At 41.7% G+C, this 16,188-nt stretch overlaps 3 protein-coding genes across 6 annotated transcripts in view; 1 reads left to right on the forward strand and 2 right to left on the reverse strand.

Annotated features, from left to right (window-relative positions):
- Nucleotides 1–120: 120 nt before the first annotated feature.
- LOC106588905 (vacuolar protein sorting-associated protein 28 homolog) lies at nucleotides 121–11,522 on the reverse strand. Its single transcript, XM_014178451.2, has 10 exons — nucleotides 11,428–11,522; nucleotides 10,860–10,927; nucleotides 10,556–10,584; nucleotides 10,390–10,427; nucleotides 10,205–10,294; nucleotides 3,144–3,249; nucleotides 2,837–2,938; nucleotides 2,132–2,185; nucleotides 1,742–1,833; nucleotides 121–1,501 (listed from the first exon to the last, which is right to left on the reverse strand). The coding sequence occupies exons 2-10, from the start codon at nucleotides 10,897–10,899 to the stop codon at nucleotides 1,381–1,383; spliced, it is 672 nt and encodes a 223-aa protein (XP_014033926.1). The 5' UTR covers nucleotides 10,900–10,927; nucleotides 11,428–11,522; the 3' UTR covers nucleotides 121–1,380.
- On the forward strand, nucleotides 11,495–13,791 carry aunip (aurora kinase A and ninein interacting protein). 3 transcript variants are annotated; one of them, XM_045709444.1, is made up of 4 exons: nucleotides 11,495–11,741; nucleotides 11,839–12,004; nucleotides 12,200–12,356; nucleotides 12,486–13,791. In XM_045709444.1, exon 4 carries the CDS (start codon nucleotides 12,493–12,495, stop codon nucleotides 13,528–13,530), a length of 1,038 nt encoding a protein of 345 aa, XP_045565400.1. In that variant the 5' UTR covers nucleotides 11,495–11,741; nucleotides 11,839–12,004; nucleotides 12,200–12,356; nucleotides 12,486–12,492; the 3' UTR covers nucleotides 13,531–13,791. The 3 variants fall into 3 exon arrangements, with proteins under 3 accessions (XP_045565400.1, XP_014033921.2, XP_014033922.2); XM_014178446.2 differs by having other exon boundaries at nucleotides 11,500–11,741; nucleotides 12,512–13,791; XM_014178447.2 differs by having other exon boundaries at nucleotides 11,537–12,004; nucleotides 12,512–13,791.
- A 44-nt stretch (nucleotides 13,792–13,835) lies between these two features.
- Nucleotides 13,836–16,188, reverse strand: part of LOC106588865 (adenylyl cyclase-associated protein 2) — a 52,975-nt gene continuing 50,622 nt past the window's right edge. For both annotated transcript variants that reach the window (XM_045709443.1, XM_045709442.1), the window contains exon 13: nucleotides 13,836–16,084. In XM_045709443.1, coding sequence (XP_045565399.1) covers nucleotides 16,001–16,084 — 84 coding nt within the window. In that variant the 3' untranslated portion in view covers nucleotides 13,836–16,000. The remainder of the gene's footprint in view (nucleotides 16,085–16,188) is intronic.

Here is a 16,188-nt window from a genome sequence, read left to right on the forward strand (position 1 = left end):
AAGCGCTCTCTGGTACTCCAGAGTGAATTTACAAACGCACCCAGTGTACCAAGCAAAATGTGCATCGAATGACCTTAGAATTCAGACATATCTAAACATGATAACAGGCAGACACCAAAGTTGGAGGTAGATGTTTTTAAATATTATTTCTAAAAAGTGTTACATGCTTTTTAAAATTCAAAACTGCATTATTTACAATGGTAATTCTTAATAAATATGCTCTCCCTAATTTTCATTGAGGGGTGAAACACCATTTAGTCAGCATCCCAAAAGGAGGAGGAAATTCTATGAATCCACCCATCTCCATTGCCCACCTAATGTGGCCAAACCCTCACATCTAAACAAAAACTGAATTAAGAATGTTAACTGAAGTATAGTACTATAATATAAAATGTACTCAAATGAGAAACAAAATCATAGATAAACACATTTCATTCACTAGAGTGTTTCAACATGATCATCAATAAGGGTGCATTACAGGTTGGCCGTAACTATTTTAAGGCCCACCTGTCCATCAACTGTTTCAACTTGAGTTAAATGAACATCCATTGCCAGGAATAACCTGTACACAAATTATTGGAGTGCCTCAGAGTGCAGATGAGGAACAGCAACACTGTATTTCACATACATTTAGCAGTTCATTTTCATCTCAAAATGTTATTTCCATCCCTTTATCAAAGTTTTGGCTGACCAAACTTCTTAAAAACACACTCCAGGTCACTTTTTTACATGTTGTATTTCAAATATCTTGTCTTCATATAAAGTGACTTTTAAAGGGTACAGACTCACACCGGGCCTTGTGTTGGTATGACAACACCAGACGTCAACACAGTCCTATGTACTGTAGATGCTAGAACAGGCTGATACCACATTGACTCGGTATCAGTACCCCCTGTATATAGTCTCATTATTATTTTACTGTGTTACTTAAAAAAAAAAAATATTAACTTTAGTTTATTTAGTAAATATTTTCTTAAAACTGCATTGTTGGTTAAGGGCTTGTAAGTAAACATTTTTACGGTAAGGTCTACACCTGGTGTCTTCGGCGCATGTGACAAATCAAATTTGATTTGATATGAGTAGTCTTAACACAGTGCCCCATCACTCAGGCTAGAGAACTACAACTCAACTAGGCATCTCACTGAACAGGAGGAACCCACTTGGGTCACAGCACTGGACGCAGCCAAGAGTCTAGGTCAGAGTTCAAAGGATAAGACAGACAAGTACTGTACCAGAGATGGAGGAAGAAAGATATTATTCCATTGAATAGTACAGACCACAAACAGAGGAGATGACCTCTGAGACGCGTAGCGAGAGAGGAGAGGAAGGGATAGTACAATGATATAAGAAAGGTGAGAACAGTCCTGGATGATGGGTAGATTAGGAGGAGTGTAAGAAGCGGTTGAAGGCGTTGTAGGCTGACTCCAGGTCAAACAGCATCTGGCGAACCTGGGAGTCATCCAGCTCATCAGAGGCTGACATGCTGCTGAGAGTGGTCAACCTAAAGCGGAAAACACGCAACTCTTTACCTTCGGAATTACTATACTATTTTAGTGTTACACCTACTGTCGTTGTTAGACAATACGGGCCAGTTTCCCCAGACACAGATTAAGCCTAGTCATATATTAAAAAGCATGGTCAATGAGGATTCTCCGTTGAAAGTGCTTCTTAGTCCAAGACTAGGCTCAACCTGTGTCTGGGAAACCAGCCCTAAATGTGTGTAAGTGAGGTATATCTTTACCAGAGGGTGACTTTGTCCTTGGCCTCATTGTCTGGGGGCATGTTGCTCATTCTGTTCATGGTCTCCATCAGCTCTCTCAGGTCTGGTTGGATCTGATCAATTCAAACCACCCCATCAGTCAATGAAACATAGAAACAATACCGGACCCTAACCACTTTACCTGACAGGTTATATGGCTGCGTTTACACAGGCAGCCCAATTCTGATCTTTTGCCCAATTATTCATCTTCTGACCAATCACATCAGATATTTTGCTAAAAAAAATGAGCAAAAGATCAGAATTGTCCTATGTAGCCTATAAATAGGGACTCTGAGGCTTTCCAAGCCCTAATTACTTTAGAGGTGATATGTTGATGTTCATTGTCACTTGACCTCAGTTTGATCTATTTACCTCATCCATCGCCCGGATTTCCAGACGTAGCTTGTCCATCACCGTGATAAAGAGCTGGGGATAAGAGAGGAGAAACAGAGACAAAGGACAATAATGTGTAAGCTTAACTGATGATTTCACTGTCTGTCAGAAACCTGAAATTTACTACAGAACAATCACACACTTTCAAAATGTGTGGTCTGACAAGGTAAAAATCTGTCATTCGGCCCCTGAGCAAGGCAGTTAACCCAATGTTCACTGGGCGCCGATGACGTGTATGTCGATTAAGGCAACCCCCCGCACCTCTCTGATTCAGAGGGGTTGGGTTAAATGTGGAAGACACATTTCAGTTTAATGCATTCAGTTGTACAACTGACTAGGTATCCCCCTTTCCCTTCCTACCAGTCTGATCTTATAAAAGAGTTTGAATTTGTGTGTTATATCTATCCTATGCTGTTCCTCTCTGTTCAGCGGCCCTGCTGGATATTGGCAGGGTTGATGTGGGATGCAATTTGCTGTGGCACTTAAGGGGGCACCAACAGTGTTCTGGGATGAGCCAGAACATGCGAAAAATTAAGAAAAAGACTTAATGCCAGAACAGAACGCACTTTTTTATTAAACCGATATTGGACCGCAAATGCTTCAATGTTGGCAAAAAAATGTCAGTGATCCCAGCGTCTGAAATCCCTTAGTGTTTAATGTCATGAGCATGGCAAAGAGACATACCGATACGATATCAGCAATGCAGCGATTCAGGTTGCCCTTGTCATCCTTGATGGTGATTGGTCGATCCTCCTTGATTCTTTCCATAGCTAGCGGGCAGTCAAGCTGATATACAAGAGAAGGGAGAGGAGAACAATATGAAATACAAACCAATGTACTCATATTCAGATATTGTTCTAGAGTTCAGCAGCCAGCAGATGGCTAAAGCGCATACACATCTGGGATCAGCCACTTTACCTTACAGTGAGTGGATTCCATTAACTGCAAAAGCTGCACTCCACTCAAAGCAGTGTGACTGATATAAACTCACTCTGTACTTCCTGCAGAAGTCATCGATAGAACCCACGTCAGATCCCTGGACCTGTTTGAAAGCAGCCTTGTACTGCACCAGTAGCCTGGAGCAAGCAGCCGTGTACCTGATGGAAACACACAGTAACGGATCTCATTCTCTAATGTTGAAGCAACCTCATACAGTACTTTCATATGCCTTGACTTTTTCCACATTTTGTTGTGTTGCAGCCTGAATTTAAAATATAATTTGTGTCACTGGCCTACACACAATACCCCATAATGTCAAAGTGGAATTGTTTTTAGACATTTGTACAAATTAAAACTGAAAAGCTGAAATGTCGAGTCATTCCCTTTGTTATGGCAAGCCCAAATAAGTTCAGGAGTATAAATGTGCCTCTTAAGGATCCACCCCTTTTTTTAAATTTTCGCCTAAAATGACATACCCAAATCTAACTGCCTGTAGCTCAGGACCTTTTTATTTATTTATTTTATTTCACCTTTATTTAACCAGGTAGGCAAGTTGAGAACAAGTTCTCATTTACAATTGCGACCTGGCCAAGATAAAGCAAGCAGTTTGACAACATACAACAACACATGGAGTAAAACAAACATACAGTCAATAATATAGTAGAAAAATAAGTCCATATACAAAGTGAGCAAATGAGGTGAGATAAGGGAGGTAAAGGCAAAAAAGTCCATGGTGGCGAAGTAAATACAATATAGCAAGTAAAACACTGGAATGGTAGATTTGCAGTGGAAGAAAGTGTAAAGTAGAAATAGAAATAATGGGGTGCAAAGGAGCTAAATAAATAAATAAATAAATAAATACAGTAGGGGAAGAGGTAGTTGTTTGGGCTAAATTATAGATGGGCTATGTACAGGTGCAGTAATCTGTGAGCTGCTCTGACAGCTGGTGCTTAAAGCTAGTGAGGGAGATAAGTGTTTCCAGTTTTAGAGATTTTTGTAGTTCGTTCCAGTCATTGACAGCAGAGAACTGGAAGGAGAGGCAGCCGAAGGAGGAATTGGCTTTTGGGGTGACCAGAGAGATATACCTGCTGGAGCACGTGCTACAGGTGGGTGCTGCTATGGTGACCAGCGAGCTGAGATAAGGGGGAACTTTACCAAGCAGGGTCTTGTAGATGACCTGGAGCCAGTGGGTTTGGCGACGAGTATGAAGCGAGGGCCAGCCAACGAGAGCATACAGGTCACAGTGGTGGGTAGTATATGGGGCTTTGGTGACAAAAAGGATGGCACTGTGATAGACTGCATCCAATTTATTGAGTTGGGTATTGGAGGCTATTTTGTAAATGACATCGCCGAAGTCGAGGATTGGTAGGATGGTCAGTTTTACAAGGGTATGTTTGGCAGCATGAGTGAAGGACGCTTTGTTGTGAAATAGGAAGCCAATTCTAGATTTAACTTTGGATTGGAGATGTTTGATGTGAGTCTGGAAGGAGAGCTTACAGTCTAACCAGACACCTAGGTATTTGTAGTTGTCCACATATTCTAAGTCAGAAACGTCCAGAGTAGTGATGCTGGACGGGCGGGCAGGTGCAGGCAGCGATCGGTTGAAGAGCATGCATTTAGTTTTATTTGTATTAAGAGCAGTTGGAGGCCCTGGAAGGAGAGTTGTATGGCATTGAAGCTCGTCTGGAGGTTAGTTAACACAGTGTCCAAAGAAGGGCCAGAAGTATACAGAATGGTGTCGTCTGCGTAGAGGTCAATCAGAGACTCACCAGCAGCAAGAGCGACATCATTGATGTATACAGAGAAAAGAGTCGGCCCAAGAATTGAACCCTGTGGCTCCCCCATAGACACTGCCAGAGGCCTGGACAACAGGCCCTCCGATTTGACACACTGAACTCTGTCGGAGAAGTAGTTGGTGAACCAGGCGAGGCAATCATTTGAGAAACCAAGGCTATTGAGTCTGCCGATGAGGATGTGGTGATTGACAGAGTTGAAAGCCTTGGCCAGGTCAATGAATACGGCAGCACAGTATTGTTTCTTATCGATGGTGGTTAAGATATCGTTTAGGACTGTGAGCGTGGCTGAGGTGCACCCATGACCAGCTCTGAAACCAGATTGCATAGCAGAGAAGTTGCGGTGGGATTCCAAATGGTCGGTAATCTGTTTGTTGACTTGGCTTTCGAAGACTTTAGAAAGGCAGGGTAGGATAGATATAGGTCTGTAGCAGTTTGGGTCAAGAGTGTCCCCCCTTTGATGAGGGGGATGACCGCAGCTGCTTTCCAATCTTTGGGAATCTCAGACGACACAAAAGAGAGGTTGAACAGGCTAGTAATAGGGGTTGCAACAATTTTGGCAGATCATTTTAGAAAGAAAGGGTCCAGATTGTCTAGCCCAGCTGATTTGTAGGGGTCCAGATTTTGCAGCTCTTTCAGAACATCAGCTGACTGGATTTGGGAGAAGGAGAAATGGGGAAGGCTTGGGCGAGTTTCTGTGGGGGGTGCAGTGCTGTTGACCGGAGTAGGGGTAGCCAGGTGGAAAGCATGGCCAGCAGTAGAAAAATGCTTATTGAAATTCTCAATTATAGTGGATTTATCGGTGGTGACAGAGTTTCCCATCCTCAGTGCAGTGGGCAGCTGGGAGAAGGTGCTCTTATTCTCCAAGGACTTTACAGTGTCCCAGAACTTTTTTTGAGTTGTGTTGCAGGAAGCAAATTTCTGGTTGAAAAAGCTAGCCTTGGCTTTTCTAACTGCCTGTGTATATTGGTTTCTAACTTCCCTGAAAAGTTGCATATCACGGGGGCTGTTCGATGCTAATGCAGAACGCCACAGGATGTTTTTGTGTTGGTTAAGTGCAGTCAGGTCTGGAGAGAACCAAGGGCTATATCTGTTCCTGATTCTAAATTTCTTGAATGGGGTATGCTTGTTTAAGATGGTGAGGAAGGCATTCAAAAAAAATAACCAGGCATCCTCTACTGAAGGGATGAGGTCAATATCCTTCCAGGATACTCGGGCCAGGTCGATTAGAAAGGCCTGCTCGCTGAAGTGCTTCAGGGAGCGTTTGTCAGTGATGAGTGGAGGTCGTTTGACCGCTGACCCATTACGGATGCAGGCAATGAGGCAGTGATCGCTGAGATCTTGAAGCAAGGATATGCATATTCTGATACCATTTGAAAGGAAACACCTTTTGTTTGTGGAAATGTGAAATTAATGTAGGAAAATATAACACATTAGATCTGGTAAAAGATAATACGAAAGAAAAAAAAACGTTTTTGTACCATCATCTTTGAAATGCAAGAGAAAGGCCATAATGTATTATTCCAGCCCAGACGCAATTTAGATTTGGCCACTAGATGGCAGCAGTGTATGTGCAAAGTTTTACACTGATCCAATGAACCATTGCATATCTGTTCAAAATGTATCAAGACTGCCCAAATATGCCTAATTGGTTTATTAATACATTTCCAAGTTCATAATTGTGAACTCTCCTCAAACAATAGCATGGTATTATTTCACTGTAAAAGCTACTGTAAATTGGACAGTGCAGTTAGATTAACAAGAATGTAAGCTTTCTGCCCATATCAGCCCTGGCCTGTCTCCCCCTGTCTGGTACAGGTACCTCCACCACACTCACCCCTCTCTCCTGAGCTTTCGCTTGCCTCCAACACACACGCACTGTTGGGGCGAGTGACTCTGAACTGACAATGGCTAGCCCCAAGTCGATATATTAGATTTTTTTCTTGTGCATTTTGCCTCATGATTCCTGCATACTTTGTTGACTACAAACTGTCTTTACCCAACCGTGGGACAGGCTATGTTTGTTCCCACACTCGGGACTTTGACTCTCTATTGGTGACACAGACTTTTGGCCTCCCATCCTATTCCAACCACCTCTCACCGGCCTTGTATTCATGTTATCTGATGAAATTGCTGTACAATATTGCCACCTGATGCACATTCAGACGTCATAAATCAGCACTGCAGAGCTCTCCCTGTACTATGCCATGCCTTGATTGTATTACTGTTGATGATATCTGGAAATGTGCATGTACACCCTGGCCCATCTACTGTTACTAGCCCCAATTCTGACTTGTGCTCTGATATGTGCCTCACTGATTTCTGCTCTCGTAAAAGCCTGGGTTTTCTGCACGTTAACACTAGAAGCTTATTACCTAAAATGGATCAATTGAAAGTGTGGGTTCACAGCTCCAATCCAGATGTGTTGGTCATTACTGAGATGTGGTTAAGAAAGAGTGTTTAGAATACTGATGTTAACCTTTCTCAGCAAGACAGATCTTCCAAAGGTGGAGGAGTGGCAATCTTTACCAAGGACCACCATCAGTGCTCGGTTGTCTTCACCAAGTCTGTCCCCAAACAATTTGATTTGCTGGTTTTAAGCATTAAACTTTCAAATAGCTCTTTGTTGTCTGTTGCTGGGCGCTATTGTCCTCCATCAGCACCAGCCTGTACCCTACCTGCCTTAAGCTCTCTCCTGGCCCCTTACACTAAGTCTGAATTTGTCCTGCTAGGTGACCTAAATTGGGACATGCTTAAACCACCTGACCAAGTCCTAAAGCAATGGAATTCCCTAAATCTTTCTCAGATTATCACAAATCCCATAAGGTATGACTCCAAACACCCAGAAAAGGCTACTCTCCTCAATGTTATCCTCACAAATAATCCTGATAGGTATCAGTCTGGTGTTTTCTGTAATGACCATAGTGATTACTGTTTTACAGCCTGTGTTCGTAATGGCTGCACAGTGAAACGACTTGTCCTGATTTGTTATAGACGCTTGTTAAAAAACTTTAATGAGCAAACCTTCCTTCATGAACTGGCCTCTGTAAAACGGTATAGAATCAGCTTGATCACCTCTGTCAAAGACGCTTGGACCTTCTTTTTAGATATTTTCAGTGGTATTGTTAAACACTTCCCCATAAAGAAAATGAGAATTAAAAACAGGTTCAGCCCCTGGTTCGGGGGGCTGAGCTCTTTAAATCACCACTTCATTAAGTCAGGATTCCTATTTGACTCAGCCATGCCTCCTTGCGCGTCCAACATTTTCTCCCAACCCTTCTAATGCGACTATCCCCGACGCTTCTCCCTCTTTTTCCCCTGCCCCGGAACAAAGTTTCTCCCTGCAGGCAGTCACTGAGTCCGAGGTGCTAAAGGAGGTCCTTAAACTTGACCCCAAAAAACATCTGGGTCAGATGGTTTAGACCCTTTCTTTTTTAAGGTTGCTGCCCCTTTCATCGCCACACCTGTCTCTCCTTTCTGGGGAGTTTCCCATTGCTTGGAAGGGAAATGCTATTTTTATTGACTTGGCCAAAGCTTTTGATACGGTAGACCATTCCATTCTTGTGGGCTAAGGAGTATTGGTGTCTGCGGGGTCTTTGGCCTGATTTGCTAACTACCTCTCTCAAAGAGTGCAGTGTATAAAGTCAGAAAATCTGCTGTTTCAGCCACTGCCTGTCAAGGCTCGATCCTAGGCCCCACGCTCTTCTCAATTTACATCAACAACATAGCTCAGGCAGTAGGAAGCTCTCTCATCCATTTATATGCAGAGAATACAGTCTTATACTCAGCTGGCCCCTGCCCGGATATTGTGTTAAATGCTCTACAACAATGCTTTCTAAGTGTCCAACAAGCTTTCTCTGCCGTTAACCTTGTTTTGAACACCTCTAAAACAAACGTCATGTCACGGGGCTTCCAAGTGGCACAGTGGTCTAAGACACTGCATCTCAGTGCTAGACGCGTCACTACAGACAACCTGGTTCGAATCCAGACTGTATCACAACCGGCCGGGATTGGGAGTCCCATAGGGCGGCTCACAATTGGCCCAGCATCGTCCGAGTTTGGCTGGTGTAGGCTGTCATTGTAAATAAGAATTTGTTCTTAAATTGACTTGCCTAGTTAAATAAAGGTTAAAAAAAATTATTTTAAAAAATAAATGTGGGTTGGTAAGAAGAATGCCCCTCTCCCCACATGTGTGATTCCTATCTCTGATGGTTTAGAGCTTGAGGTAGTCACCTCATAGAAGTACTTGGTGGTATGTAGTACTAGACGGTACACTGTCCTTCTCTCAGCACATATCAAAGCTGCAGGCTAAAGTTAAATCTAGACTTGGTATCCACCATCATAATTGATCCTCTTTCACCTCAGCTGCCAAACTAACCCTGTTTCAGATGACCATGCTAGATTACGGAGACATAATTTAGAGATTGGCAGGTAAGAGTGCTCTCGAGCAGCTAAATGTTCTTTACCATTTGGCCATCAGATTTGCCACCAATGCTCCTTATAGGACACATCACTGCACTCTATACTCCTCTGGAAACTGGTCATCTCTATATACCCGTCACAAGACCAACTGGTTGATGCTTATTTATCAAACCCTCTTAGTCCTCACTCCCCCCATCTGAGATATCTACTGCAGCCCTCAACCTCCACATACAACACCCATTCTGCCAGTCGCATTCTGTTAAAGGTCCCCAAAGCACACACATCCCTGGGTCTCTCTTTTCAGTTCGCTGCAGCTAGCGACTGGAACGAGCTGCAACAAACACTCAAACTGGATTGTTTTATCTCAATCTCTTCATTCAAAAACTCAATCATGGACACTCTTACTGACAGTTGTGGCTGCTTTGTGCGATGTATTGTTGTCTCTACCTTCTTGACCTTTGTGCTGCTGACTGTGCCCAATAATGTTTGTACCATGTTTGTGCTGCTACCATGTTGTGTTTCTACCATGTTGTTGTTATGTTGTTGCTACCATGTTGTTGTTATGTTGCTACCATGCTGTGTTGTCATGTGTTGCTGCCTTGCTATGTTGTTGTCTTATGTCTCTCTATGTAGTGTTGTGTCTCTTGTTGTGATGTGTGTTTTGTCCTATATTTATATTGTATTTCTTTTTTTAATCCCAGGCCCCCGTCCCCGCAGGAGGCCTTTTGCCTTTTGGTAGGCCGTCATTGTAAATAAGAATTTGTTCTAAACTCACATGCCTAGTTAAATAAAGGTTAAATAAAATAAAATGTGGGGATACTTGAGGACCAGGGTTGGGAAACACTGGTCTATGACACACGTGCACACACACACAACCAGTCAGAGTATATAAACTCACTCATTAGGAGTCACACAGTCTTTGATGTAAGCTTTCTCCAGGGCCTGAAGGGTCTTCACCACAGCAAACAGCTCTGCCATGTTGTCAAACCTTGATAAATACAAGCACAACGCTCAATGTTAACATCTCACCTACATGGTTTGTGAATAGCGTTTATCATGAATTTACAGGCAATGTTCACTTACTTCTCTCTCTCTCTGGCATTCTTGTACAATTTTACTTCCTAAAAAACAAACTGCATTATTTCTTATTTTGGATTTTTAAAAAGCTGGTAACATTGCGGGAAACTCAAAGCCAGAGCTCCACCAAATATGCCATTCAATTATGCAAACCCTACAAAACCCCACTTACCTCATACAATTCAGGTTTATTGACAGGAGCTATAATGAAGAGAAGTATAAAGGCATAACAGCGATGCTTTATAAGAAGACCACATCTCTTTGATGATCACGTCTATAAGATGTCTCTAAAAAAGCCTGGGTCTTCTTACTTTCTTGTATTCTTCTTATTTCCATTTCTCATGTGTTTTTGGTTCTACCTTATGTTCTTTTTAGTGCTTCATTGATATTGATTACTGCATTGCTGGGTTGGAGCTTGCAAGAAAGGCCTTTCACTGTACTTGAGCACATTTGTGACTGTCTCAGGTAAAACTTACCTCCTCCCATACCTCCTGCGACAGGTATTCCGTGAAACATGGTGACTGCTGCCGTTTCACAACTTTATCTATTAAAAGTAATACATGTTACAGATGCATTTCAAATACTTTAGCTATAAAATCAAAGTTAATTAATTGACTGTAAACTGTGGCGATCTGTCACGTTAGTTAGCTAGCAAAGAGAGAATACAAGTAGGAAGTCCTCAATTGGCTAACAAGCACGCAATGTAGCTTATCTAGTTAGCTACACATTGATGAATTCACCACTCGTTTAGCTAATTACAAAGGTTGGTAAGGGCAATGATTAGATAAATACATGTCAACAACAACATTCAAAGATGACATTAGCTACTGTAGATGTTTTATGAAAAATAAGCTAGTTAGCTAGCTAGCATTTCCTTTGTGATTTATTTAACCAAAACAATCACCCATTTGGCACAATATATTGGCTGGATAAGATAGGCCAGTTCCCAATACACTACTGTGACGTCGATTGAAATAATATATACATGTTATTCGACCAATACTTCAATAATAAATCAAAATGTTTTGTAAATATTTAACTCACCCCCTTGGCAAACTGAAGTGACGTCAGTGTAAACACACCCCTCGCGGAACCAAAGGACCCACAGACGTTGCAAAACGTAAGGTGCCCTTCTGTGCCTCACTTAAAATAAGCCAAATTCCAAATAAGTGTTAAAATACAAAAAAATACAATTTAGAAACGTGTTACCACATGAGGAAATGTATATTTGAATTATATTTTCTACTGATACTTTTATAAAGTGAGTGGAGTTTCATGTGCAATATCTGGCAAGTGGAAGCCCAATTATTTTCTGGCGCGCGAGACTCAAAAAAGACACAACATAGCTTGGTTACAAGGTAAGACTGAAAATCCAATTAGATAGCTTGTATTTTAGCTCAATTGTGAAAAAGCTCTTACCTTGTTTCATGACAGTAATTATTTTGTCATCCAAAGCAACCGGGGGTTTCAATGCAAATCGAAGCAGGCTAATTTCCAAATATCATTCGCAAGCCTGTCCTACCTTACCATGAAGACCTCCAAAGCGCAATCTGAGGCTTCAACACAGGAGGAGTGTGGGGTTTGGCTGGACACTGTAGACCTCAAAGAAAAGGCTAAACAGGTACTGTGCTTTGGAAAACGTCTGACTCATTGGTTCTGACCCAGCTGAGTTTGTTGTCATGGAAACAAGATAGTCCACTACTATGATTCTTTATCATAATATACTATATGTTTTACTTGCTCTGAACTTGTGGAGACAATGACTGAATACATTCCCTAATTGTCATTTTTAAAAACTGTTCATTTCTCATTCCAGAGAAGGCCATTGCGACCCATCTCAAAACAACTGAATCCTCTGGCCCGGTCTGGAGGCTACAGCTTAGCAGTGGCGCTGAATTTTACACAGACAAAAATCCAGATTCCTGTCAACAAACAGAGCTCTATATCCTCATTCTTTACCCCACAGCGCAAAGGTAAGCTCAGGTGCAGAGGAAATGCTGCTTCGGGATTAGGCTGTACTTCAACAAATGGAATCATGTCAGCAATTGTTATTTACAGTAAGTAATGTGTTGTTAGTGTAATATGCCAATAATGTTTTAGAGGCTCCCCATGTCACTCTCTTTTACAGTAGCCCAAAAGGCACCTGCGTCTCCAGAGCCAAGTACACCTTCCACCTCCACCAGATGTGCCTCAACTTCACTCAGGCGTGTTAACATTGGGAGTGGAACCAAACGGAAACGTGCAGCGGGTTTAGAGTCAGGGGCACAGAGTACAGGAGCTCAACCCACCACCCTACAGATGAGCCCGGAGCGAGAGAATGCTGCAGGCTGTGAGTGGGACAGGCAGAGCTTCAGGGAAAGAGCATATTGGGAGGTTTCCCATATGCCCCATCTTAACATGGACCATCAGTCTGAGGAGATGGAGGAACCAGACAAAAAGAGAAGGCTCTCTGTGAATTCCTCTCCCCCAGTAGAGACTGATACTCATGAGGAGGAGTGCCGTCAGGACCAATGGAGTGCCTGTAGCAGCCCACAGTATAGTCAAGATCTAAGTGAACCAGATTCTGAGGGGCAGTGTGTTCTGACACACCAGGAACTCCTTGTTGGAGTAAGACAGGCCAGTGACTCAGGCACTGCTTTCCCGGAGAGCCTGCAGAGTGAGGGTGGATTCAGGGCTTGGCTGGGTGCCCAGGATAGAAGCTCCACCCAGAAAAGGGCTGTCCCTTCTCATTTGATATCACAGCAGGTAGAAGGGAAAGAGAACGACTTACCACGATCAATGTCTTCGCCATCCCCAAACAAGATGTCTCCTCCTCTCAGCCCTGTTTCCACTCACAGATGGACGAAACCACATCTTCCATCACCACAGATACATGTTCTAGAACAGTCCATGAAACGTGTTCTAGAACAACCATTGAGAGAGTGTGAGGGAGACACTCTTGCCATGCTGTTCACACAGGACTCTGAGGGCTTCAGGGTGATTGCACACCGTGCTCTGGTATCAAGAAGCCCAATAAAGGACCAGACTAATGTATTAGCTAGTGGTAGAGACAGTATATTTGCTGCTGATAAAACCCTGCTGGAAGAGGAAGGAGAGGAGTTGCTCTTCACCCAAGACTCTCAGGGAAACATGGTTATCAAACACTGACAATATATATTCATGTGTTTGAATGTATAATGGTGAAACTAATGAAAGAAATTATGAACATTTTAGATTTTTTGTGTGTTGTAAATTATATTGCAGGTTAAGGTTTCTAATGACTTATGTAATCACGTGTGTTTGAAAATCACTTATGGTCTTTACTTGAACACTTACAGTACCTGGATTGAAAATTTATTTGAGGTATCCAGTTTCTGAACATTTCTCTTTTCCACCTTTATGGCACTGAATAAAATGTAACACAAATAAGAGATTCTCAAGTCCAAATGAATGTCAAGACATCGCACAAGCACTAAAGTTTAGATTTTAATGTGAAAAACGATACATTTATGTACACTAAATTCACTGCTGGGTATGAATAAAGACATGTGAAAAGCACTAACAGTGTATTAACCCCATCTAAATGCTGATGCATTTGTGTCCCAATACAAAATGCATTAAAGAAATGAAGATCATTTAAGGTTACAGTGGTGTATTCAGACTAACAGGTACATATATTGACAATAGTTCAGTACACATTGAACATTATGAAAAACATTTCTCTGTGTTGATTTATATCTAAGCATATTAAGGCTTATGCAGTGCTGGTGACAGAGCAATCTACTGGTGGTGATGCTACAACCATATATTTGGGTTAGGAAAATTAATAAGAGATAAGCAAGATATATCTTAAACTAGTTATCAAATGCAAGTTCTCGCTATTGTTATCCTTAACTTCCATTTCACTTTGTCAATTAAGTCTGCTGTCAATGCAATATAGGCTAGTATATAAAAAATGTGTTCAAAAAAACAAAACACTCCATCCTAATTCAGTGCTACCCCAGCTAGCACAAAGTTCTGAGAACCATTTGTTTTTAAAGCTTGGCTGGAGTGTTGTTGCCCTATGGTTATTTTGCATACAACCTTCTCACAACATTCTAGGGATGGAGCAGGATACCCAGCTAACACATCATTTTCTGAGAGCTATATGTTTCTGTGGTGGGAAATGTAGTACTTTCAGCCCCATCCTGGTGGCGTAGTGGAATAATTCCATGGATAGAGAAGAGAAGATAATAGGTTTGAATTTCACTGACGCCATACCACAATTAAAAAATAAAATTGTATGATTAATGCCTAAGCGAATACATTTTCATTTGTTCTATCTGTGCTTGGAGTTCAAAACAGTTAAACTAAGCTAGCAGTGTTATTAGAAGTCTTATTGAAACATGTTCTCAGAACGTTATTTAATTACCTTCAAATTACATTACCGTTCTCAGAACATTAATAAAAACTTTCCAGGAAAACTTTCATCCTAAAAATGTAAGTTCCCAGAACAGGCAACATTTTTACTTCCGTTCACAGAATGTTGAAAAAAAAATTCTGTTCTACTGGTCAGGAAACTTATAGCTTCCTTCCCAGAAATGTGAAATCAAAAACATACGCTCCCACAACTTCCAAGGAACCAAATGTGCTAGCTGGGAGAACACTACCATGCAGTATAAACATGATACAACTGTTAACTGAACAGCTAGATGTGAATAGTTTAGTATTGTAGAGTATTAAAGCAAACCAAAACAGTGTATGCTTCAACATCTTGTAGAACATACTCTACAACTCCTCTCAACTGACCATATAGTTTCAAACTGGCCGTTCAATTTTATCCGTGGAACATTCTCTTCATCCTACATATCATACAAATCAAAAGTCAACTCGACCTCATTCTCCAATACTTTCTGCGTCTCAAATCAAGTCACCACAACAAAGCATAAAACAACAACATTACAATGCCTAGTAGAATCTGAAGGTTCACTCCAATCAAAAGACACATCCATAATATATCCTAATACAAGGTTTGCCTTATCAGGGTAGCTTTTTCAGCTGTTAACTTGTAAAGAAGTAATTATGTTGTACACATAGCCTACTTGCATAAACACCTTTTTTGTTATGGCACACACAAGTAAGTTATGATGCCAGATACTTGTTTGAGAGACGGTTACCTTATTTTGCATAAACAGATTTAACAGATGAACATAAAGGCTACACTTCCTCGCTATTCCTCATTTTAATGCAACTTTATTTGCCAAACACAGAAATTCTACACGAAGAAACCTGCCAAAAATACTGCTTGTTTAAATAGTAGGCTTACCATAACTCTGTGGATAGTACAGTAGTTTTGTGAAGGAGAGTGCTCTGCAACAAATAAGATGAACAAACAGTTCGAGGACAATCTACGATTTCAAAGTGCAGAGGAAACAATAAAATGTAATCTTAATGCATACAATCAGGCGCACAATCAACTGACCTACAGCACTACTAGCCAGTCAGTTACACTGTCTGGTTTGTGTGGTACAGGATCCCTTTTATTACTTGTGATAGCCAGCCTGTAAGGGTTTGTGAAACCTCTGATGGAGAGGGAAAATAGATGAGGAATAAATGGGGGTGATAAGAGATAATCTCGATGAGGAGGAAATATCAGCAATCAGCCAGCGATCTCTGTGGGTTCTGTCACCAGTTTGGACCCGTCCCAAACGGTCTTGAACTGCTCAGGAACTGGGAACTCCCTCTGTTAAACAGACAATGTTAAAAACAAAACCACACTCAGACACACTCTCACTAAGTCTCATACTTACACTATCTCTCACAGACAGACAGACAGACAGACAGACA

This window comes from Salmo salar, chromosome ssa27 (genome assembly GCF_905237065.1).
Source record: "Salmo salar chromosome ssa27, Ssal_v3.1, whole genome shotgun sequence".
NCBI lineage: Eukaryota > Metazoa > Chordata > Actinopteri > Salmoniformes > Salmonidae > Salmo > Salmo salar.

Excerpts from the sequence above, each read along its gene's own strand:
- LOC106588905 (XM_014178451.2), bottom strand. The coding sequence starts at position 10,899 with ATGTTTCACGGAATACCTGTCGCAGGAGGTATGGGAGGAG. Across the intron at positions 2,939-3,143 it reads ACTTCTGCAGGAAGTACAGA|CTTGACTGCCCGCTAGCTAT; the intron begins GTGAGTTTATAT and ends CTTGTATATCAG. Across the intron at positions 2,186-2,836 it reads GCATTGCTGATATCGTATCG|CTCTTTATCACGGTGATGGA; the intron begins GTATGTCTCTTT and ends TCTTATCCCCAG.
- aunip (XM_014178446.2), top strand. The coding sequence starts at position 11,659 with ATGTGCAATATCTGGCAAGTGGAAGCCCAATTATTTTCTGGCGCGCGA. Across the intron at positions 11,742-11,838 it reads CAACATAGCTTGGTTACAAG|CAACCGGGGGTTTCAATGCA; the intron begins GTAAGACTGAAA and ends TGTCATCCAAAG. Across the intron at positions 12,357-12,511 it reads CTTTACCCCACAGCGCAAAG|TAGCCCAAAAGGCACCTGCG; the intron begins GTAAGCTCAGGT and ends TCTCTTTTACAG.